The sequence below is a fragment of the Drosophila biarmipes genome, chromosome X (genome assembly GCF_025231255.1).
Source record: "Drosophila biarmipes strain raj3 chromosome X, RU_DBia_V1.1, whole genome shotgun sequence".
Classification (NCBI taxonomy): Eukaryota; Metazoa; Arthropoda; class Insecta; order Diptera; family Drosophilidae; genus Drosophila; species Drosophila biarmipes.
The window spans coordinates 5,448,157-5,470,370 of NC_066611.1; the positions used below are offsets into that span (position 1 = coordinate 5,448,157).

General features: G+C 40.9%; 1 protein-coding gene across 1 annotated transcript; it reads left to right on the forward strand.

Annotated features, from left to right (window-relative positions):
* Positions 1–19,131: 19,131 nt before the first annotated feature.
* On the forward strand, positions 19,132–19,891 carry LOC108032968 (uncharacterized). The gene has a single exon (XM_017107039.2). The coding sequence runs from the start codon at positions 19,140–19,142 to the stop codon at positions 19,875–19,877; it is 738 nt and encodes a 245-aa protein (XP_016962528.1). The 5' UTR covers positions 19,132–19,139; the 3' UTR covers positions 19,878–19,891.
* Positions 19,892–22,214: the final 2,323 nt, after the last annotated feature.

Below are 22,214 nucleotides of genomic sequence, written 5' to 3' on the forward strand. Positions count from 1 at the left end.
AAAAGCTGTATCCAAAAAGTACCAAGTTAGGTAATATTATATATCCAACACTTTGATATAGGGGCACTAAAATCAAAGTCAACTTGGGTTGTATCAGAAGATCATAAACCATATCATTCCGGGACATGGTATAATTGATTATTATACTTTTATGGCCGGCCACCCACTCGCAGGACCTGGCCAGGAACCCCTGATCCCGCTGGCCGAGCCCGGAGTTCAGGGGCTACGACAGGTAGAGGCTGGCCGAATCAAGCGGAAATTCCCACCATATACACCCGATATGAGGATAGCCAATGCCGAGGTGCGAAAACAGATGCAGCCTCATAAAAGGGGCGCAGATAAGGCCGCGGTTGCGTGGGAAAAGCCCAAGCCGTCCAACAGGACGAACCTGTGCGGTTGGCGCATCATTGCCGCCATGTCGGATCCCATCCCACCCAGCTACCTGGCCAGGCACATCCTTGTGCAAGGATAAGGCGACCAACGGGACCGGGATCATAAAACGCTGTCGCTTTTGTTTATGCTGCTTATTTAAATTGGCTTCTTGGCGGGCGTTGCGACCTGGCAGTGCCGCATCCTGGCGATGCTACCTGCCCGGGGAATTCCCGCTCGCCCTAACCCATATGGCCGCGGATGCGTGAGAATGCTCCGTGCGATTCTAGATCATCGTGGGTGACGGCCTACAATCGGGTTATTGTTCTGCCGGTCCTCGTTGCTCGTTTTTCGAGAACTCCTCGACCACTGGGTTTTCCCGGCCACATCGTGCGTCATCTGGTGGCAGGACGGACGAGCAGGACGCACTTGCCCTGGACGCACCAGCACCCACCCCGTCCAGGATTACGGCGGCGGACGGCACCTTGTGCCTTCTGTGGAAGTGCTGGATCGCAGAATCACCACGACGACCTCTCAGCCTCGCAGCCTCTCCTGGCCATTGATTGATTCGCCCGCGTGTGTTTGCATACTTGATGAATTGTCTCGGTGATTGGGAACTGCACTAGGCGAATTCTGGGAAGTGCCAGAAGTGCCTGAATCAATGGGAATGCATTTAACATATATATTTTATGCATAAATTTAGTTAGCAAGTGCAGAAAATAAATAATTCTTTTGTGAAAAATAGTTTATTTATCTGGATTCGGAATTTTTAAATGGTATACAAAGGAAATAATATATAAAGTGTATTTAATGTATCTTTTGATATAGACTTTTTATATTTTATACTTAAGATAAAAGGAAATATTAATCTAAAGAAACTTTCAGAAATACATTTTTCAATCAATTCTTTGGGATTCTATTGTTTAAACACATGAAAAATATGCTATCTATTTTTAATTAGGAGTGTTCTTAGGATGCAAGGAATTAAATGATCATCAAATTTGCAACAATTTCTAAGTTTTTGGTGTATGTATGGTTCTTAAATTATATATTGTAATTAAAATAGGTTCTTTAATTAGAAGGATACCATCGTCTAATGGAACATTTGAGAAGAACAAATATCTTTTCATTAAAAATAACCTACCATTTCACTTATCCTGTAGACTTGACAGCTCTCATTAAAGTTTTATCTTTGGGCTCACAACTTTTTCTCGCAGTGCAGTTAAGTGCCCGCGCTGCATTCATATTTTATGGTCTTGATTTTGATTTATTTGTGGTTCGATTGTCAATCGGACGGTGATGATGATTAATTGCGACGGTGAATGCCAATTGTCGCCATTGCCTGCGATCTCGGTCCGAGGCGAGGACCCAGACCCCTGCTCCCTGCTCCCTGCTCCCTGCTCACTGCCAGACCTCTCCTGGGGTCTCGCATTCGGTTTCCATTTCCATCTCCACCTTCGGCCATTTATCTGTGGGCGCGTGCTGTGGGGCTCCGAGCCCCGAGCTCCGCGATCCGAGAACAGGCCACACCCGCATTTGCATCAACAAATTAGCCGGCTAAAACATGTAAATCACGTGTGGCCACGCCCCGGGACTCCCCTGCGGCCCCCTGGAACCTCCTCCCAGCAGCCAGGCGAATGCCTGGCATACCTTTGATCTCTGGAATGTGGCTTGCCATGTTGACCTGTGGAACCTCGGCGCTCAGCGTTAGTATACGATCTCTCTCCTATATCTTGACACTGATGGCGATTATTGTGCATGCAAATAATGATTGGAGATGCGTTGGCTTAAGTTTAACTCAAGGAACCGCTGAAAGACCCATCGGTAATGTGAACATGCAGAGCCAAGAGCATAGTGCCCATCCATCCACCTTGCCGGAAGTCTTTCGGCCAGTGATCTCATCGATAGAGATCGACAACGATCGATGGGGCCTCGTCATTTTCCCTGATTGACAAACGATCGGGGCGATAAACGCGCGAATGGCTATCGATAAATTTACATTCGGCAGCGACCTTGGGTGGGTGGTGCGCTGCCCGCTCTTGTGAAAATAAACTGCATAATCGCTGGCTGACAACTAGGGAATCGAACAGAAGAGCCATCAAGCCTCAGTGCCCCCCTCCGATGCCACATTTCCATTTTTTTATGCGTCAGTGGCGATGACGCCAATGGTGGTTCAGTGGTTTCGGCGATCGGCGGATCGCCGGGTCGGTGGTGGACATGGACACACCCACCCTTGGCCAATTACGCGAGTGCCACTCCCCCCTTCGGCCGCCCATTTTCCCCCTCGGGCTCGGCCTTTGTTTTTCTCCCCCCATTTTTTCGTACTTTTGTTGCTTTGTATTTTCATTTCAATTAATCAAAATTTGCGCTTCCGCTTCAATTTTTCGCCCTGGGCGGCGAGACAGGAAGCAGCGGGTGGCGAGAGCTCCATTAATTGACGAGCTTCGGTTCGTGTAAATTTACAAGTGCACTTCTATCTCAATAAATTACCAACGCGGTCAGGTGCGTAGCTGGGGTCGAAAAGGGGTTAAGGTCTGAGTGCGGAATTAAACCAGCAACTTTTTATGATTTTTCACGCCGAAAAAGGCTTCCGATTTAGGAAGTTATGGACGGATGAAGTGTTGTTTGCGGTTGAGCTTCTCACTTACGCAGAAGTATTATAATGAAAGGTAATGCAGAATTAAACAAGCTATCCTTTAAGGTACGCCACTTTAAAATAGAGTTCCCATTGGTAAAGTTATGGGCTTTCAGAGTCTTGTTTGGGGTCACCTTTTTGGAAGCTTTTGGTGAAAGGGGTTAGGTTTTTCAGTTTCGCATAAGTAAAGGTAGTAATATTAAATAAAAACTAATGCAAAATGAAAGAAGCTACCCTTTAAGGTGTGCCACTTTAAAAACGAGTTACCACTGTTAAGGTTATGGGCTTTAGAAGTTTGGTTTGGGGTCACCATTTTAAAAATCATTGGTTGAGGGGTTCATTTTTAAGGATTTGATAAAATAAATGCACCAATTTAAAAACAAATATATAAATATATAGAGGCCAAGCACTCTAAAAGATAATACTCTTTGAATAATGTTTGGAATGCTGTAGAAATAATGTTTGGGGTCACCTTTCTACAATCCATCCTTAACTTGGGAATGTAATATCCAATTCTAGGCACTTTTAGGTTACATTAAAGGGTTACAGATATAATACGAACATCTTGATCTCTTTTTAGTTAGAAAAAGCGACGGGGGAAGATGTATAAATCACCCCCTCTGTGTGCGACCACGCCCCTGGACTTTGCACTGGCCTTTTCATTCGATTGCTTTGCATTTCGATTCGATTCGTTTCGATTCGCTTGGAAGTGATGAAGATTTATTGTTTTCATTAAAGAGCCCGCATTTGCACCTCCGCTCGATTTGGCTGCTCCCGGTGTCGTCCGTTTTTATGGCCTGTTCGCGTTATTTATTTGACACTTCTTCGGGCCGGCCAGCTCCGCGGTGATCGATAGTTTGGCAGGGGTGCGATGATGGCTCCTCGCCTCGGATCGTATCTGGGGAATCGATTGGATTGGATTGGATTGGATTGATCGTCGCCGTGTGCGCATACTTGCGGCGGTGCATAAATTATGGCCAATCGGCACTTGGCCAAATGTTGCAGCTGCCCCGCAGTTATTTTCCCTTTTCCCCCTTCTCCTTTGCCCACTCTGCAATTTGCGACTCGCAATTGCCACAATGGGAAAAGCGCACGTACGCTGCCAATCAGCAGTCGCAGGGGCGAAAAGAAGCGAAGAAGCCTCTGGAAAATGGGGGCGGGGCGGATGGAAAGTGGGGGAGCGGAAAAGCGGACCAAGATCGATGTGCGGTGGGTGGATGGTCTCGAACCACTTAAGGCCATTGGCATCGTTTGGCCCACTGCATATTTGCATATTTATAGAATTTATTATTGGCACTCTCCGGGGCCAATAAAACATTTTTGGGGCTGCGCACTATGGAATGTTCATTCAGGCCAACGGCCGATCCAGTTCGAAGCGGCCAACAGAAATCATTGAGTAATAAATAAAAACGTTGCTCTATTCTCTATCTATAAACATTAATAATTTAGTTTACCTGGGGATAAATAAGTAAATAATGTAAAAGAGGTCACAACATATCACCTATGTTCCAAGACGTACGTTAGAGGAAAGTTCACAAGATATATCTTATGGTGTAAGGCCGAGAATCACGTATATAGAGTGTTATTTTTAAAAGACCACCTTGATCTTGACATATTTATGTCAGAAGTGGCACATTTATCTGTCGAAAATGTCTGAAAATCAGTCAAATTGGAGAAGAAATTCAAAAGCATGTATTATTCCACACAAAATAAAAATTCCTAGCTAGAAAACAAAGCTTATTTTGACATTTTCAATATTTTCTTAACCCTTTTAGAGACTGTCTATAAGAACTTAAACACTTAAGAGCTTTTAAGCTGGGTAACAAAAATGCCCAACTCCCCCCATTAAGTTGCCAAAACCGCTGATGATCTTGTTTATTTGGCGACTCCTAAGAACATACACAAAGATCTCAGATCGGGGAGATCAATCGGCCTGATTCGTCCGTTTATCGGCTGCCTTGGTGGATCGCCTAGATCCACATCGAGGGCTGCTCCTCGATTGTTCCTCGGCTGTTTGGCTGAAAATGTGACTTTATTTATTGGCTCCGCCTGAGAACGACATTGCAACAAAGTCATTTCAATTGCAATCGCGATTCAAACGCCAGTGCAGAATGCAGCTCAAGTGGCTGGCGAAGATGCGGCACAAATGTCATTATCGGTCCGTCTCATCTTAATGCGGCTCTGCGGCGGCTGTGGGGTGGCTCTAGGTGGGGCAGGGTGGTGCAGGGTGGCGCAGGGTGGCGCAGGGTGGTGCCGTGGGGGTGGCTTTGTGGTGCGGCCTGACAAGAGCATAAATATGCAGCCAGCGAGCTATAAATTCCAATCAAATGGTCAGCCGGCGAACAGAAGACACATGCCACAAGCCGACCCTGCCACAAGATCTATGTCTCTCCTTCTCTCTCCAGCCCTTCCTCTCGCCATCTCCCTTGCTCACGCTTCACTCCACTTGCTAATTTGTTTTCCACAGGCAAACCTCAACAACTCAGACTTTTAATTATATAAAACAAATCAGTAGTAAGTTTATAAAATATCTAGATATGACTAACATCATGCTAAATATTTTCTTAGTTTAAAATTAAAAAAATTAATAATATATTAAATAAATAACTCTGATATATTTTTTAACTATAACATTTTCTATCCTATTCCCAAATAGAACTTACTTTGCTGGAACTACTACGAAACAAACTTCAACCTTATTTAATATATTTATGGCAGATATTTTTAACATAAAAAATTTTTAACTTCTATAACTTAGATATTTCTCGGAATATTTGCTTTCAAAATTCTAAGTTCTTGGCAAGAAATTCGTAGAATTATATAATATATTAAATATATTCTCTTTGAGATCTACTGTTATATAAACTAATTTTAAAATCAATTATTTTTATTTATTTTATCCATTTGTATATTTAAGATCATAATAAATAATTTGTTTATTTTATTTTTCACTTCAGGGAGGTCCCCCTGTACTTCATTTGACTGCCCAGCGAGTTCAGCGACTGCCTTGGCTGATTAACTCCAATGAAACTGCATTTATTGTTGCAGCTTGCTTTAATCAACGCTGAAGAGGAGCTGAGGAGCTGCAGCCGCCTGCAAATCTGCGGCATCATCTTCCGGGTGCATCGCCAGCATCGCCGCACGTGTGGTCCCTGCCGGCGTAATCTTGGACTCCCAATCCCCAATCCCCAATCCCCAGGCTCCTCCACCTCCAGTCCCCCTGCACTGCCAGCCCCTCCTTGTAATTAGCTTCAATTAATTTGCCAGCCATTTCTATTTGCGAAGCGCACACACACACAATGTTGGCTGGCTTGCCTCTTTTTATGGCTCGTAAAACAAAACGTCGCATTTGCATAATAATTGTTGCCATTTCATTGCGTGTCCATATATCACACATCATCAAAAAAGCATAAAAAGCGCTGGGCCAGGGGAAACTCGTTTCGCCGCCGGCCTCTTACACGCTTGTAACAGCAAGTGGCCGACGCGGCGTATGAGTAATCTGCCCGAAAGTGTTGTATCCCCGAAATCATCGAGCGCGATCGCCGCGTAGGCCGCCTTGCGGCAATTAACAAATAAGCCCCGGCTAATTAACCGGCAGAAATAAAAAGTGGCCAGAAGCCGCATGCGAAGTTAGGTGATGAAGACGGGAATCGACCATTAATTGACGCCAGTGGACCGAGGGAGATGGCGAAAGTGGCACTCATTTGGGCCAATTAAATCGGATCTGTGTGGGTGTATCTCAGGGATAGTTGTTCGGATTTACAACAGTCCATTTAAGTCTAAAATAAATGGTACTTAAAACAATTTCTTATGGGGCCACTGATAGTAAAAATGAAATGGTACAAACAAATCAACCTTATTGAATTAAATTATTTAATTAAATGCAAGAACATACTGTCTAATTCACTACAAATTGAATTTATGAATTTATTTATTTATTTATTTTAAAGCAAACTTAATATTATCAAATTAATATAATCAAAGCATATTTAATGGCACAAGTTACTTTAAACCAAGCTTAGTACTATTACGTTATATATACAAAAACATTTTAAAAATTCATCAAAGGAATTCCACATCAAAATGAAAGTCAAACATTTTTAAATTTAATGCATTTAAATATCTTGAAATTAAATAAAAACAGCAATGTCTATAAATCACAGCATATAGTTTGCATGATTAATATTTAAGAGGTTTCTAAATATATATATATATATTATATGTAAAAGTATATATTATCAATGTAAAATATTATTAAAATATCAGAGATCACCTTAATAATTGTTGAATATCTTGAAATTAAATGGCTCACAGCTTATAATTTGCCTAATTAATAATTAAGAGGCTTACAAATATATTTACATATATAATATATAAAATCATTTATAAATTGTTAATACATTTTCTATTAATGTAAAGTGTATTTCTAAAATATGGGAGATCATATTTATTTTTTTATTATTATTATTTATTTAAATCATGGTTATTGTACACAATTTTTTCCCATCATTCCTTCTAAACTTAATGCAAAATCATCAAACTACTCATCGCAATACAATTATTTTATTTTTGGACTTTCTTTTCCTGGGCGGAAGGAACCATTAGATGCCAGCCCTCGCATTATCCACTCTTTAAACAAATTTCAGTGGAATCCACAGAGTGCGTAATCCGCAATCGGTTGAAAGGGTGGTTAGGTGGTTGGGTGGTTGGGTGGTTGCGGTGGGCGGGTGGTGCCGGCCGCGTGGGTGGGTCAGTGGGTGTAAGTGGGTGCCTTATGCGCGGCCATTTAAGAGTGATTAAGAGTGAAACGGCGTTTTCCATTGATTAATTAACACGGGATCGGGCTCCTCAACGTCACTCGATGCCGAGCGGTTAATTGAGGAACTGGAAGCGGGGATCAGTGGGTGGTGCAGGGCGGGTGGGTGCCAGTGGGTGGTGCTGGCGACACCGCGTCTGTTTCTGGTGAAATGCATCGCTCTCGATGGCACTTGGGGTGGCAATTGAACTGGGCGGCAGTGCAATTTCCCCATTGTGGAAAATTCACTGCCGTTGATTCACGGCGCCCATTGTTTGTATTTATTAGGTCATTCATGCGATGGATTTCATTCACAACGCCGACAACGCAGGCTGGAAATGATGTCATGCAGTTGGCGGCGATCTCCGGTCGAGATCCCCGCGGGTGAGCAATGCCAGCGGATTTCTAAACAATCGGATCGATCTGGAAATCGCCACACGGGGAAAAACCAAGGAACCTAAATAGTACACAAGTGAATGTGAAAACCAACCGACTGTTTTGAACAGCTCACAACCAATGCTAACGATCCTCACTACTTCGAGGAAAATTTAGTTTTTGACCAGCAGAGGTTACATCACATATCTTCAAAACTGTCTAAAATTAAAATTTTTCAGGCTTTAATGCCAATAGATAGTGAATTAAACAGCAAATTCAACAAGATATTACATTCATCGTTCTGATTTTTATTAGGAAAACGCCAGCTAAGACACTGATTTTTTAGGGTTTCAGATTTTATTCATAAAGCTCCACGAAACCATGTTTTAATATTTATTTCTTCCAGTGTCGGCCATAGTTTCAGTATATTTTTCGGCTAAAATAGATCAATACCCACACAAATATTGCACAAAGACGCAATGTAAAGGCTCATAAAATCCAATAATATTAAGAAACTCAACCAATTAAAATGAATGCTCATCAACTATAGCCCGTTCAATCTGGTACTGTTAATAATTTGTTTTAGATACGTTTATTTTGAGTTATAGGAGAGTTTCACAAGTTTTGTGTCGTTTAAAATATTCCGAAATGTTAAAACAATATGTAAATACCATTTTTTGACAACTTTTTGCAGTGCAAATAGATAAAGAAACAGACGATTGAATTTTATTAGATTGTTATAAATAATTTATCAGCGGAAAAAAATTAAAACAAATGTTCTCCTTTTCAAATTAGAATATTTCTGAATGCATTTTTGACAGATCAATGTATGTAAAATGCATATCTACACTATTTTACACCACCTCCCAAATGCTCGTTGGGCGACACCTAGCGTAAATATACAGAACTACCACCAACCTGAGTACTAATTTACAATAATAGAGGTCGCTGCACAAACATATGTAAGTGGCGCCACCTGGGACTTAAAATGCAAATTACAAACTAAAAATCTGAATTTATATCATTGTTAATTAAAATAAATTAAAGGCCTTAAAAAATATTTAGAAAAATAAAAATAGGAATTTCCTCTAAATATCTTTCCTCCACTCTAGACTCTACAGCCTTCATGCTGCTGCGAATATGAATTATTGGCCTCTTTTGTCTAAAAAGTAAGCAAACAAAGGACGACATGAAATTCAAGATGGGAAAAATTACCATAAATCGTTTGCCAAAATCCGAAGACCGCAGGACGAATAAACAAAGGGACAAGGCGGCGGTGAAGGTAAAGGCATTTGCCAAAAATCACGGCGCCATCGCGCTGAATGTGTGGCGAAACAATAAGCAAAACAATAAATCAAAATATGAAATAATAATACCGTGTTCGTGGCGTTGCCCGCGGCCCAGGATGATACAGGAGTCGAGTTCAAGGAGGGAATCCTCCTTGGCGAACAGCTGTACGGCATGTAAGTCAGGAGCGCCCATTGTGCGCTCGCCTGAAACCCGATCTCGGGCGATCCAAGGAGCAGGGACTAAGCATCCTGCGGTCGCCTCCTGTGCTCGCACATTTTGGCAAGCGCTTTATCCCCGCGCCCCGGCAATTTACTCTCTCCCCGGCGCATAAATCTTAATATGTCATAATTCGGAATAATTTCCCAAAACCGCAAAGGCAAGTAGTTCACTCCGAGGGGCCAGAGGACCCGCTGGGCCAACGGAAACGCGAACCAGACAGCAACAATTTAAATGCGCTGGTCAATGCACCTCGTGAGTTTCGGCACTCGAGAATGGCGTTGCCAAAAAAGATTTAAATATTTGGCGGAAATCGACGGAAATTACAAGGCCTTACTTTTGGTCCTAAAAAACACAAATTTTATTTAGAAAAATACTTTACCAGTTCTTCGTCAAAGCTTCCTATAATCTTTTATTTTGAAACAAATTTTATAAGGAAAATTATTTAATCAGGTGATACTCACCAACATTTTAGCAAAAGAAAAACTTCTATACACTATACACTCCCAGAAGTGTTTGCAACAAAAAATTAAGTCCAATAAAATATTCTTTAAAAATATCTATAAAAATATCTTTAAAAATTTGTTTATCAACACAGAACATTTTTTTTTAAATGTCTAAAATTTTGAACATAATACTTTTTAATTAGAATTCGAGTTGAGGAAAAAATAACAATGCTTTGGTAACAAGATCGTTTCATTGCCTAATTTTTTCAAAACAATTGAAGAAACTTAAAGCACAAAATTATTTTAAAAATATCCTTAAAAGATATCTTAAAAAAAAAGTTTATCAATTCAAATAATTTTCCTAAAATGTCTAAAATGTTGAAAAGAATGCTTTTTGATTAGGATTTTACTTTAGGAAATATTACCAGTGTTTTGCTAAACAAGAACGTTTTAATAACTAATTTTTGGTTTGAACAAAAACACACTTTCCGAGTCAAAACAGGCCATAAACCAGATATCCTTTTATTTTAGATATTCCCAAAAGGACTTCACGTTGAGGTGGATGGTGGCTGGCTGACCCCCAACTCCAGGTCCGCGGAACTTCCGCTCTAATCCCACAAATTATTACCCTAATAGCCTCATATTGTCGCGGCTTAGCGACATCGTTTGTCATTTTTACTTTCTCTTTTTGCTTTCCGGGGAGCGTGCGCGCATTCGAAATTATCGAAAAGCAAATAGAAAATATGAAAAGCGCGCGCACGCTCCTTTTCCACTATTTGTTTAATTTATTAAAAAATGGAAAAGCAAAGAGTGGTCAGGACTTTTCCATTGTTTGGCGGCGGGAAAGTCAGCTGCGGCCGTGGATGCGCGACCTTTGACCTCGGCACACGCGCCTGCGCGGTCATCCTGCGGCCAGCAGGTCCAGCAGCTTAGCGGTGGTGCTCCCGATTCCAATCCCATTGTTTAAACACCATCTAATATTCGGGTGGTGGCTGCAGCTTTTGTTTGTTTAGGCGTGTCCTCGATTTCCGGAAAAACCGACCAGCAAAACAAACTTTCGGAAAACCGACTTTAACGGTCTTCGCTAGTCTATAAAACCTACATTGGATATTACATAAAAAAAATAAATCTATAATATTAAATATGTATAAAAGTACCCAAATATTGCCAAAAAATATTATTGGTTTTAGGGTAGGGAAATAACATTTCAAGTTACATAACCAATTGGGCATCAGACAAAGCAGAATACGAACTTATTTAGCTTTAAAAATAAAATCAAAGTAATTTTAATATTTTTTAAAAATATTAATAATAAATATTAATAAACTTAATACTATCAATGAAATTAAATATATATTTTTTTTGCACCCCAATAGCCAGCCATCTTATTAGGCGACTTCGATTTGAATGATAAAAGCTGAAAGCCAATTCCCAACTAATTCACAATTCATATTCATATTCCATAATCATAAATCCCAACCCTCCAGCGCGTCGAAGGATTATAATTTGATATTTTGTCGGGCAAAGTATTAGCATTTAAATTGCCTCATTATAATTCCAGGAAAAGCAGAGTTTGGCGAGGGCACCAAGTGTCGATCATGTATTCGCCTCGTATATTGTTGAAATTTAATACTAATCGAAGGATCTTAAGTATGGGAAAACAACATTTATATTTTAGGAAAGGAGGGTAGAGTATCAGATATTAAATCTTTTTTATTATTCATCAAAAGTAAATATTCCTGAATTTTAAAAATATTTTTCAGCCAGTTTGTTCAAGTAAGCTATGGAATTTTACAATTGTAATACTGTTAGGAAACCCTTTTTTATTAAATATTTATACAGTAGCTTGGTAACGTTATCTAGGGTATTTTTTTATTTTAATCTTAATTTTTGATTCCATGTTAAAGTTAAATAGGTAATTCTTAATATATATTTTATATTATAACTATCACTTTTCAAATATTTTTACAGCAGTTTGGTAAAGGTATCTAGGTAATGCCAAAGTTTGAATATATAATATATATTTTATTTTTATAAAAACCCCTTTTATGCCCCAGTAAGATTTGCCTAAGCTAAATATAAATCCTTAGTTCCGTACCGCCATTTGCAGTTACTTAGGATACTTCCTGTTGGCATTGTTCTTTGATTCTGGAGGAAAACTAAGCATGAAATTGAAAGTTTCCGAGCCACTGAGCCGGTTCGCCGATGCAATCAAGGAAAAAACCGGGAGGCTGCAAGGAGCCAGGACGAAAAGGACGTAAACTAAATAATTACAAGGCCCGCCAGTCTAGGGCGCAAAAAACAACTACAATAATAATAATAGCCGCACGGACAGATCCTGACACCCATGGCAAAAGGACACCCAGGCTCAGGACGGGTATGTGGATGTGGCGTGAGTCCCTAGTCCTGGGTCCAAACGAAAACGAAAACGAAATTGAAATCCCAAAAACGAAATGTAATTGCAGTTGCGACAAGGAAAGAACAAAAACTAGGCCAAGACCTTGGTGTTTTTCCTTTCTATTTTTTACACTCGTCCCTCGCGAGGGGTGATCCTTCTTGCGAGGCAGGGGTGGGCAACTGGGCTGCCACCCCTTGCCTGGGCGACTCGCCTTCGTCCTTGGGAAAGCGCGCTTTCTTTGCTTGATTAGATTTGATTTGTGTGTTTGCGGCATTTCTCCGCTTTCTTTTGCTCTCCCCGGTTCACAGTTGGGCGAACTACATTTAATTTCTAAATTATCGACACGGCGCCGCCGATGGGCGTTACAACGGATCCGGATCGGAGTTCCTGGGTTTTCGCTCTCGGGGTTCCAGGTTCCCTGCTCGGGATTCGGGATTCGGGATTCGGGATCAGACTCTGCCACTGGGCGGCCCCCTTGCGTGTTGCTGTTTTTGTTGTGATTAATGAAATTATAGAGCTTCGGGAAAAGCTGATTTTACAAAAAGAACATTGCGGATAGGGTATGCACTGAAACAAAATATTACGAGCTGTAAATAAATAAATTACAAGTACAAATATTATTAATTTTCCATTATTCTATACATAGCTACTGTTTATTCGGACTTTTTAGGTAACTTAATTTAGGGAGCGAGAGAGGAAAGTGTACGATGTGTAAATATATAACTTAGTAACCCGCTTTATAAGGAGAATAAAACTCTTATAACTAACATTTTTAAAATAAAATAGCTCAATACTCAATGTTTTAGCCTAAGAAATTGTTTAATTATTACTGATAATATAATTAATTTTTTAATTTTTACTTTTTAGTTACCAAATTTAGAGAACTAGATAAATAAATATCTTATTTTAGGAAAACAATTAATATAACTAATTTTAAGATAAAATAACGTAATAATAAATCTATTATCTATAGAAAATATATTGTTAATACTAATATTATCATTATTTTGGAATACCCTATACAACAAATTTTTTATTTTTAACTTCGTTTTAAGTTATCTAAATTAGGGAACTACAGAAGATGTATAAGGATAGAAAAATTCTTATGACTTATTTGTTTCAGAATACAAAATACAACAAATTTCAGATTTTGTAGTTACTTTTTTAGTTACCTAAATTAGGGAGCTAGAGAAGAAAATGTACTATGTGGAAATAATATCTACTTTATAAGGAATGAAAATGTCTTATAACCAATTTCAGAATATAACAACTTACTATACTTAAAATTACGTTGTTAATTACAATCATATATTTATTTTCAGTAGGTTGTATGACATTTGAAAGGCTGGGCTTTATGATTTCTATGATATCTTTGCATAACCCCTTTCACTTTAAATTTAAAAACAACACGCCCTTTAACTCTTCTCTATACTAATTAATAATGACCACTTTTTTCAAATGTTTATGCTTGTCTCTGAAAATATTCCCGAACTATGAGTAATGGAATTTCTGGGAGACGGGCCACAGCTTTTCTCATAGAGTCCACCTCCTATCCCGCTCTCTCGCATTCCCACATACCATACCTGAAGTACACATATATATGAGTTCCTCCGGCTAGGAAGGGGTAGTCCCAAATCAAGTTGAAGGAAATTAATTTGTTGAGAAGGCCCCATGTGCCTCGATGCCAAAAATCCAGTTTCAGGCGAGGAGATCTGTCAAGCGCGGTTGACAACTGCCCGGGACTCGGAGTTCGGCATTCAGGATTCGGGACTCGGGACTCAGGACTCGGGGGTTGGATAGAGTCCGAGTCCTGTGTCCTGTTCCCGGATCGCCCAATTTTTTCGCTCTCTCGAAGGAACTCTGATTTAATTTGCATTTAACCCTTTTCCTTGATGGCCGCCGCGGGGTTTCCACTCGGTCGTCACCATCCAGACGCGGATGTCCTCCATCTCCTGGTCCCTAATAGTCCTTCTCCTTTCCCTGCCTTCCAAGAACTTGCCTTGACATTTTCGCAGTTTTTATTAAAAAAATATATCGAGTTTTTTCTGGGCTCACGGGATTCTTCAATTAAATATGCAAATTATCTGGATGAGGCTGCAGAAATGTCAACAAGCAGCGATTCTCGTGTGATATATATTTCCAAGTGGGACACTTGAAGTTGCGCTTAATTAACTAATTGCCCGAGCAGCGGAAATCGGGATTTCGAAAGATATTGAAGGGAAAAGCTGGGTTCGGTTCCTTTGGCAGCTGCTTAAATGTCACCAATAATTTTTGGTCTATTTCTACTCCAGCGTGACCTAAGCGAAATCGTATGAATGCACAGGAATTTCATTAAAATTAAAGGTAAGGTAAGGTAAGAATATTTTTTTAATTAAATAATATTTGATAAAATCGAAGTATTATTTGAATGTAAACAATAGGAACATATAAAAATAATATTAAAATAAAATAATACCGTAAATAAAGAAAAATATAATATATTTTTACAAAGAAACCTTTCGTAAAACCTTTCCCTTTGCTTAAAAAATTCCATTTCATTGAAATCAAAATAGACAATCAACAAGTTGAATAGAAATTTGGGCGTTCGCGGGCTGTCATATCGCGGTTTGTGCTCAATTGTCCAAGGACTCAAGTTGCATTTTCCATTTCCCATTTTCCTTTGTCCACTTTCCGTTGTCACAACACCACAGTCAAAGGGTGGAAAACAATCGCTGACCAACTGACCAAAAGCGCGTGCCAACGGAAAATGTCTTGAGGAGAGGAGGAGAAGAAAAACTCGGACGTTACAACCCTTGCCTGGGTTTCCCGCTGGTCAGCAGCAGCAGCAGCAGCAGCGGAAAATGCAGCGTGAAAAATTGGAAAGGAAACATAAAATCGACCAGTTTGATGAGGGTCGACGACAGGCGGAGGTGGGGGCCTCTTCCACTTAGCGTTGTCATGCGGGGATCGGGAATCGCCATAGATATCGGTATGGGTGTGGATATAGGGATCCCTGCGGAACAGCAGGCTGCTCCTGGGTTTTTATATGCCATCCTGGAGCCACGCGCAAGATGGTAATATGTAAATGTCATCGTCGCTGGGGGGAAAATTCGATTGGCACCTGCTGCTGCTGAGGAAAATCGCGGGCTGGGGGAAAACAGGTGCTACAGCCCTGGGTATAGCCGTAGAACTGATCGATGTGGTCGGTATACTATCCCCATTCCTGTCCCTGGTAACCCCTACTCCACCACCCGACCGGGAAAATGAAAAATCACCGTGCCGCATTGCCAGTTCAAACAATTTGAATAGGCAAGCTCAAGGCAAGCCCTAAGGTGGGCCAAAGGAAAAACAACTGGAAACCGTACACTGTAAGAAACTATAGAAGGATTTCCATATTTATCATTACTAAATAGTTGCTATAGCTCAAGTATTTTAATATTTAAATTTGCAATAGTATAATAAAAAAAAATATATATTTAATATAAAATAAGTATATATTTACTTGAAACTGGCAGTTCCCCTATATAGAACATAGGAAATACCTCTTCTCCTTCTCTGCCGCCACACGAACAGTGTTTTTGCGCGTGTATAATCGACGGAGTCCTGCTCCGTCCTGTCTCGCCGGCAAATGGGCCGGGAAAGTGCCGCAATTTATGCGTCAGTTGCAGCGAAGCGGAAAACTGGTTCGCATTCGACACAGGACAGCGGAGGAATCCTGCGCCAGGATTAACAGTCGAGTCAGGTATGCGGAGGACCTGGAACCAGAACCGAGCAATGAGAACTGAGGAGCGATGGTTGAGAAACGAGAGCTGCGAAAGGAGAGCTGAGGAGGGGGAACTGGGAGGGCGGCGCAAGATCCTTCAAGGATAACAAATAGCCAAATGATGCAACCTCGTTAGGAGGCCAGAACGGGAAGAGATTGGCATAGGTGTGGTCAGGATACAGCGTTTAAATTAATGGCAATATTTATTTAACACTGTTATAAATATAAAACCTTAAGGAAACCTTTTGTATTTCTTGAAACCTCTAGTTATTATAAAAACATTAATAAAGCCATTTTTATTTGTATTATTTACATAATATAAAAACATAAGTAAGGCAAAAAAATCTTGAAACCTTATAATATAGTAAAAAGGTGTAGTTAATAATTGTTTCATATAAGGAATAAGATATAGAACAGTAGATAATACTGTCCAGCTAGTACCTACCTCCTAAGCAGTCTTAAACCAACCTGAGTGGACTCATAAACTCACCTGAAACTACCTGTCGGTTATGGAGAAAGCATTTCCCTCGCATTTTCCCGGCTACCGTTCGAGTTTTCCACTCCATCTCCGATTTGATCTGCCCAGCGTGTGCTCACCTAAGCCTTTCAACTTTCCACTCTCCACTTGCTTTCCTACGGCTATCGATCGGCAGGTGGGTTGGGAGCCATAAATTGGGCCGCATCAATATGCAAAGGCCGATTGGAGTCGGCTGAACAGGCCGCCAAACAAATTGGAGCAAGCAACAAACATTTGCACCTGTAAGGCCCATTCTCGGGCTCCTTCTGGCGCAGTCCAGCCGTCTCCCTCGCTCTATTGATTGCTTATCGAGGAAATGACGGCCAACTAATGAAGACAGGTGCCTCGGGACAACAGAAGACAGGATAACAGACCCGAAAACACTCGGAAACACACTGGTTCCCCTTCAAGGGAACGGCATTCATGTTCAGCGATTGCACTGCTCAAAAAGTATTTCTTTTTCTAAAAATTAGGGCTAACTTATTTCAAACAAATCTCATTTATTACAATTTCAAAGTCATTTTTAAATGTATTCTGAAAACAGAATAATATAAATATATAAACTACCTTAGGAAACACACTGGTTCCCCTTCAAGGAAAGGCATTCATGTTCAGCGATTGCACTGCTCAAAAAGTAGACTAAGACTAACTTATTTTAAAGAAATCTCATTTATATACAATTTTAAAGTAATCTTTAAAATTAATACTGAAAATAGAATAAGAGAAATTTGTAAACTATCTTAGCAACTAAAATCATATCTATATAAAACCTTTCAATTTCATTTCAAAACTACTTAATTTTTTTTATGTATTCTGAAAATATAATATAAGAAATTGGTAAACCACCTTGGAATATACAATCATTGAGACACTTGCTTGGTTTTCGACTTACCCATGATATAATATCAATACTCATTAAATTTAGGCTGAAATTAATCCACACAGTTAAACAAAAATCAAGGAAATCAAGGCATTAAGAACAATAAATCAAAATTCTGATAAAAGTTAATGCTTCCTAACCCCCATAAATACGATTTCCATACTTGTGGTTAGCCCAATCAGCTGTACCATGTTTTGGGCAGTGTAGAGACGTGTTCGTACCCCCATAATTTTCACAGAGGCAGGTTGCAGAACTAGACTCACCCGTGATGCAGGACATTCTATTTGCATCCGAACCAGCATAATCGGCGGCTAATTTGGCCAGCGAATACGCTAATTTCCGATTTGCCGACGCATAACTCAGGATATAGGCCTAGGGATAGGGCTGGGGATTTCGCACATGTCCCGTTGACTGCACAATGACAATGACATGGGAAATTAGGTGGGTTGGGGCAGGAAGGGAAGCCGAGGCCGAGGCCGAGGCCCGCATCATCAGCTGCCGCTGCCGCGAGGCCAAGGTGCAGTTTTATGACTCCGCCAGGATGCCAGGATGCCAGGATGCGATCCTGTCGCCGATCACGGGCTAATCACAATAGTCCTTTCTCTTCCGCTGCCACACGCCCCGAAGGTTTCCGATTCTAATGGCAATTTGATAAAGTCTCTCTGGCGACGCTTGAAGTGCGATCATTAAAATCTCCATCCCGCTCGTAAATGATGGCAAATCGTAAATGGTGGCAAATCCCTGAAGTCGAAGGCAAACAATTGATCGGTACGTTTTTAGTGCACTTTTACTGCACTTTTATTCGCTGGCAGGCCGGCCCAAGAAATTTTCCCGTGTTTTACGACTCGGATTTAGGGTACAAACAATTCATTAAGCACATGTAATAATTCGAAACTTTTTACACGTTTTACGAGCCATCCTCTGTGGACAAACATTGTGTGTAGCCAGGACAATAGCTATCTTCCGGGCTCTCAAGGAGTGAGGACTCTTTGTGTGGCACAAGGGTAATACTGATTAGATGCCATTTAGGTGGGATATTATTTTAAGTGTTTTTCCTTCTTATATACCTTTTAATTAATACACAATTTGTTCTGAAAATCATTAAAAACGCACTTCTTGTTTTACTTTCAATTCAATACAACAGTATTTGTACTAATAAAAATGCCATAACTTTAATTTACTCCCTTTAAATGCCATTCATTGTTATAACAACTAATTTAAATTTGAAAACTGTACCCTTGGCAGCACCTGATGCCGTAACCATTGTTATGGGCAGCATTGTGGGGCAAATGCCTATCGATAACAACAACAAAGCAGCTCGCCAAAACATATGGGGAAATCTACGAGTATTGGAAATAATTAAAGGATAAAAGGCGGCAACCCCAGGAAGTATCGCACGGGCGTGCCTGTAGAGATGGTCATGGGGCCTGTCGCCTATTCTTTCCTTTCAACTTTTCGCCACGCAAAGTCAACGCTATGTCTTCTGCATATTTCCCCAATACTTCGCCCACCGAGATGGACAAAAGTCATCTTCTCGCGGAGATTGCCTGTCGTCCTGCGATTTGGGACACCCGCATCACCTTCTCCGTCCGCCGCCCGCAAATGCTTCTCGACTGGCCGGCGGTGGCCAGGGCCGTGAACTCGAGCGTGGACGAGTGCAAGCGCCGCTGGAAGGGACTCCGGGGCAACTATCGCTCCGAGCTGCGGCGCAGTCATGAGCCCAGTAAGGTTTGCCGCTGGCGCTACTTCCACGAGATGGAGTTTATGCGCGGCGTCTTCTCGGACCCCAGTCCATGTGTTGCGCCGCCGGCCAAGAGGCCCAAACTCCAACTGGAGATCTTTAGCCCCGCATTGGCCGTAGGTGGTCTCCGCTTCGAGGAGCCGGAGAGTCTCTTCGAGGTGCTGGACGAGCTGGAAGTCGGTCTGGACATCGACGAGGAGCTGACCAAGCTTCTGGGCTCCGAGAACTGGCTGTGGGACCCCAACTTGGATTTGACCTTTCCTCTGGACGAGGTTCCGATTCCCAGTCAACCTCTGGACCTGCGGAAGCATGCGGAGTCCAACGATCCCGACCACACCTACCTGATGAGCCTGCTGCCCACAGTCCAAGCGCTAAGCGATCGCTCCCGGCAGCGTTTCCGCATCCTGGCAACGAATCTGCTGGAGCGGGTGATGGCCAAGGACCAGCAGAGACAGCATCTTCATAAGGCTTAAGATCCGATGGACGAGTTTTACTTTTATTTTGCTCTTTCTTAAAATGTTACCGCCAAAGAACTGATTTTTATAAACATTTTGATACTCAATTGTTATATAAACCACTTTGCGTACATATTTTTGAAATCGGAGCAGGGATTCAGGTAAGTCTTAGAAATAAGAAAATAACAATGGTGGGGGTACTAAAATATAGATGCCCATTTTTAAAATAATTATATAACTCCTGCCCTAGTATAACTACATCATTTTAAATATACTAGAATTATCTAAAAAAAAACTGTTTGTTAGTTGAATAATCTGGAGAAGAGTCAGCACTTAGCTTTTGGTAACATCAATATATTATATTAATATATGAGCTATTATTAAATCCCCATAATTAATTTATTTAGCATATTTGTACATGTTCCCAAGCACTTTCAATTTTACTTGTGTTCCTTAATCGTTTTGCTCAAAAGTATTGAAATTTTTTCAGATACTCTTCATGCTGGATAATTTGGAGGAGCTAAGGTCTCGAAACAAATGAACACATTTCCAAGGTTCACCAAAGATAATAAGCATTTAAGATTCCGGCTCGAGGCGTTGGATCTAAGCCTCATGGTAAACAAAGCCGCAAAAGTTCACCTCGCTTCAAATTGGCTTAAGTGCTTACCGAAAGTCCAGTGCCCTCCCTTGAGAACGCCCGGCAGCAGCCTCCTCATCCGCGACCTCTTTGATCCTGATCCCTTCGGCTGACCGTAAAGATGCTTAATTACCCCCGGATTCGACGGCGATAAAAATGTATCTATTAGTTTGCATTTGGCATTGTGCCGAGAGCTAAAGTTTGTCGGGCAAACAACATTTACATAAGCAATCGTTATCGCAAGCTGGAGATCTAGGGATCTGAATCTCGAGATCGAGGACAACCCTTTGGCTGCCGGGCTATGCAAATCGATTGGACTGTTTGATCCTGCGGTGTGCCCGACTCCTGACCTCTCTCATCCCCGTTCCCCGAGGAAAGTGCGAGCATTTGGGTTTGAATTGGTATCCCCAAGATGACTAAAAAATCCGAGCCTAAAAAAGCCGAACCAGGACATTCGTTTGGCGCGCAAACCAACTCAAGATGTTGTCCCGAAAGGAGCGAGAGAGAGGGAGCGAGGCACTCACGTCACATTGATTAATCGTCGAGGATCTGGATTTTCCTGGGCTGCCGTGAAATCAGAGCCTTTGACAAATACAAATAGTTGGCAATTTCCTCGCCGATCCTCCCCTGATCTGGTCTTGTTTTTTTCCTTCTTTTGGGCCACTTCCACTTATTACTTACTGCTCACGTCATATGGGATTAGAGCCTTGTCCCTCGCATGACTCCTCCCTCCAGAGTGCTCCATTTATTGACAGTTGCGATTCATTCTGTTTTACTCCCCTCGCCGATGTCGTATGTCGTATGTCCTAGATGCTATATCTTATATCCCATTTATTATATCTATTCCCCCGACGTTGATTGAGTTCGCTCGGCATCTTGAACCTTGTCATCTCACAGCTCCGCTAATGATGCCTATCAGTTTTAGGCACTCTCCAGAGATGGAAATCTTTCTATTTCACTCCATTAGAGATCATTTTATTTCATTATCAAAGAGAGTTTGGTAATTTCTCAGGGGGTTCGCGGTGTAGAGTTCGCAAAAGATTATAAAGGATTTAAGAAGTCAAATTATTTGCAGAAGTTGGTATTTTTTAAAATACAACAATTTATAAGCTTAAAACATAACATATAACATTAAAAGTCTAAGTTGTGGTTAAATGTGGTTTTGGTAAATATTAGATAAGATATATGAAATAATACTTGAGGTTAAAAATTATAAATAATATTAAAATTCTTAGCTTTGGTTACTTAATTTTTATAAATAACAAATAAATATGTGATATATTTTTACGGGCAAACTAAATTAAGTTTTATTAAGTTCGAAAAATCCTAAAAGTGTGCCAAATAGATCGCTGGAACTTGCAGCTTCTGCCACTTTTGGCTCGCGTAATTTCCGGCACTTAACCCTATTAGGCCGTCAATTGTTGTCCAATTTACAACGGCAACATGTGGCAGCACTTGAGCAACTCCTTCAACTTATATTCCCTGCCTCTATTTACCCCTGGCTCCTTAGATCCTTAGACCGCGGCGCTGCTCCCCCGCTAAACGCTGCATGCACTGAAAGAAAAGTAAAAAGAGACCTTATGTGAAAATAAATACTAAGTTGTGCATTGTTAAAAAATCAAATCTCTTTAAACGACTAGTTATAAAATTTGATGGTATACCAAAATTTATTGATGGTAAGGTTCACAAAATATTTCTGTTTAGGATTATTTTATTTA

Coding starts and splice junctions, on each gene's coding strand:
- LOC108032968 (XM_017107039.2), top strand. CDS start 19,140: ATGTCTTCTGCATATTTCCCCAATACTTCGCCCACCGAGATGGACAAA.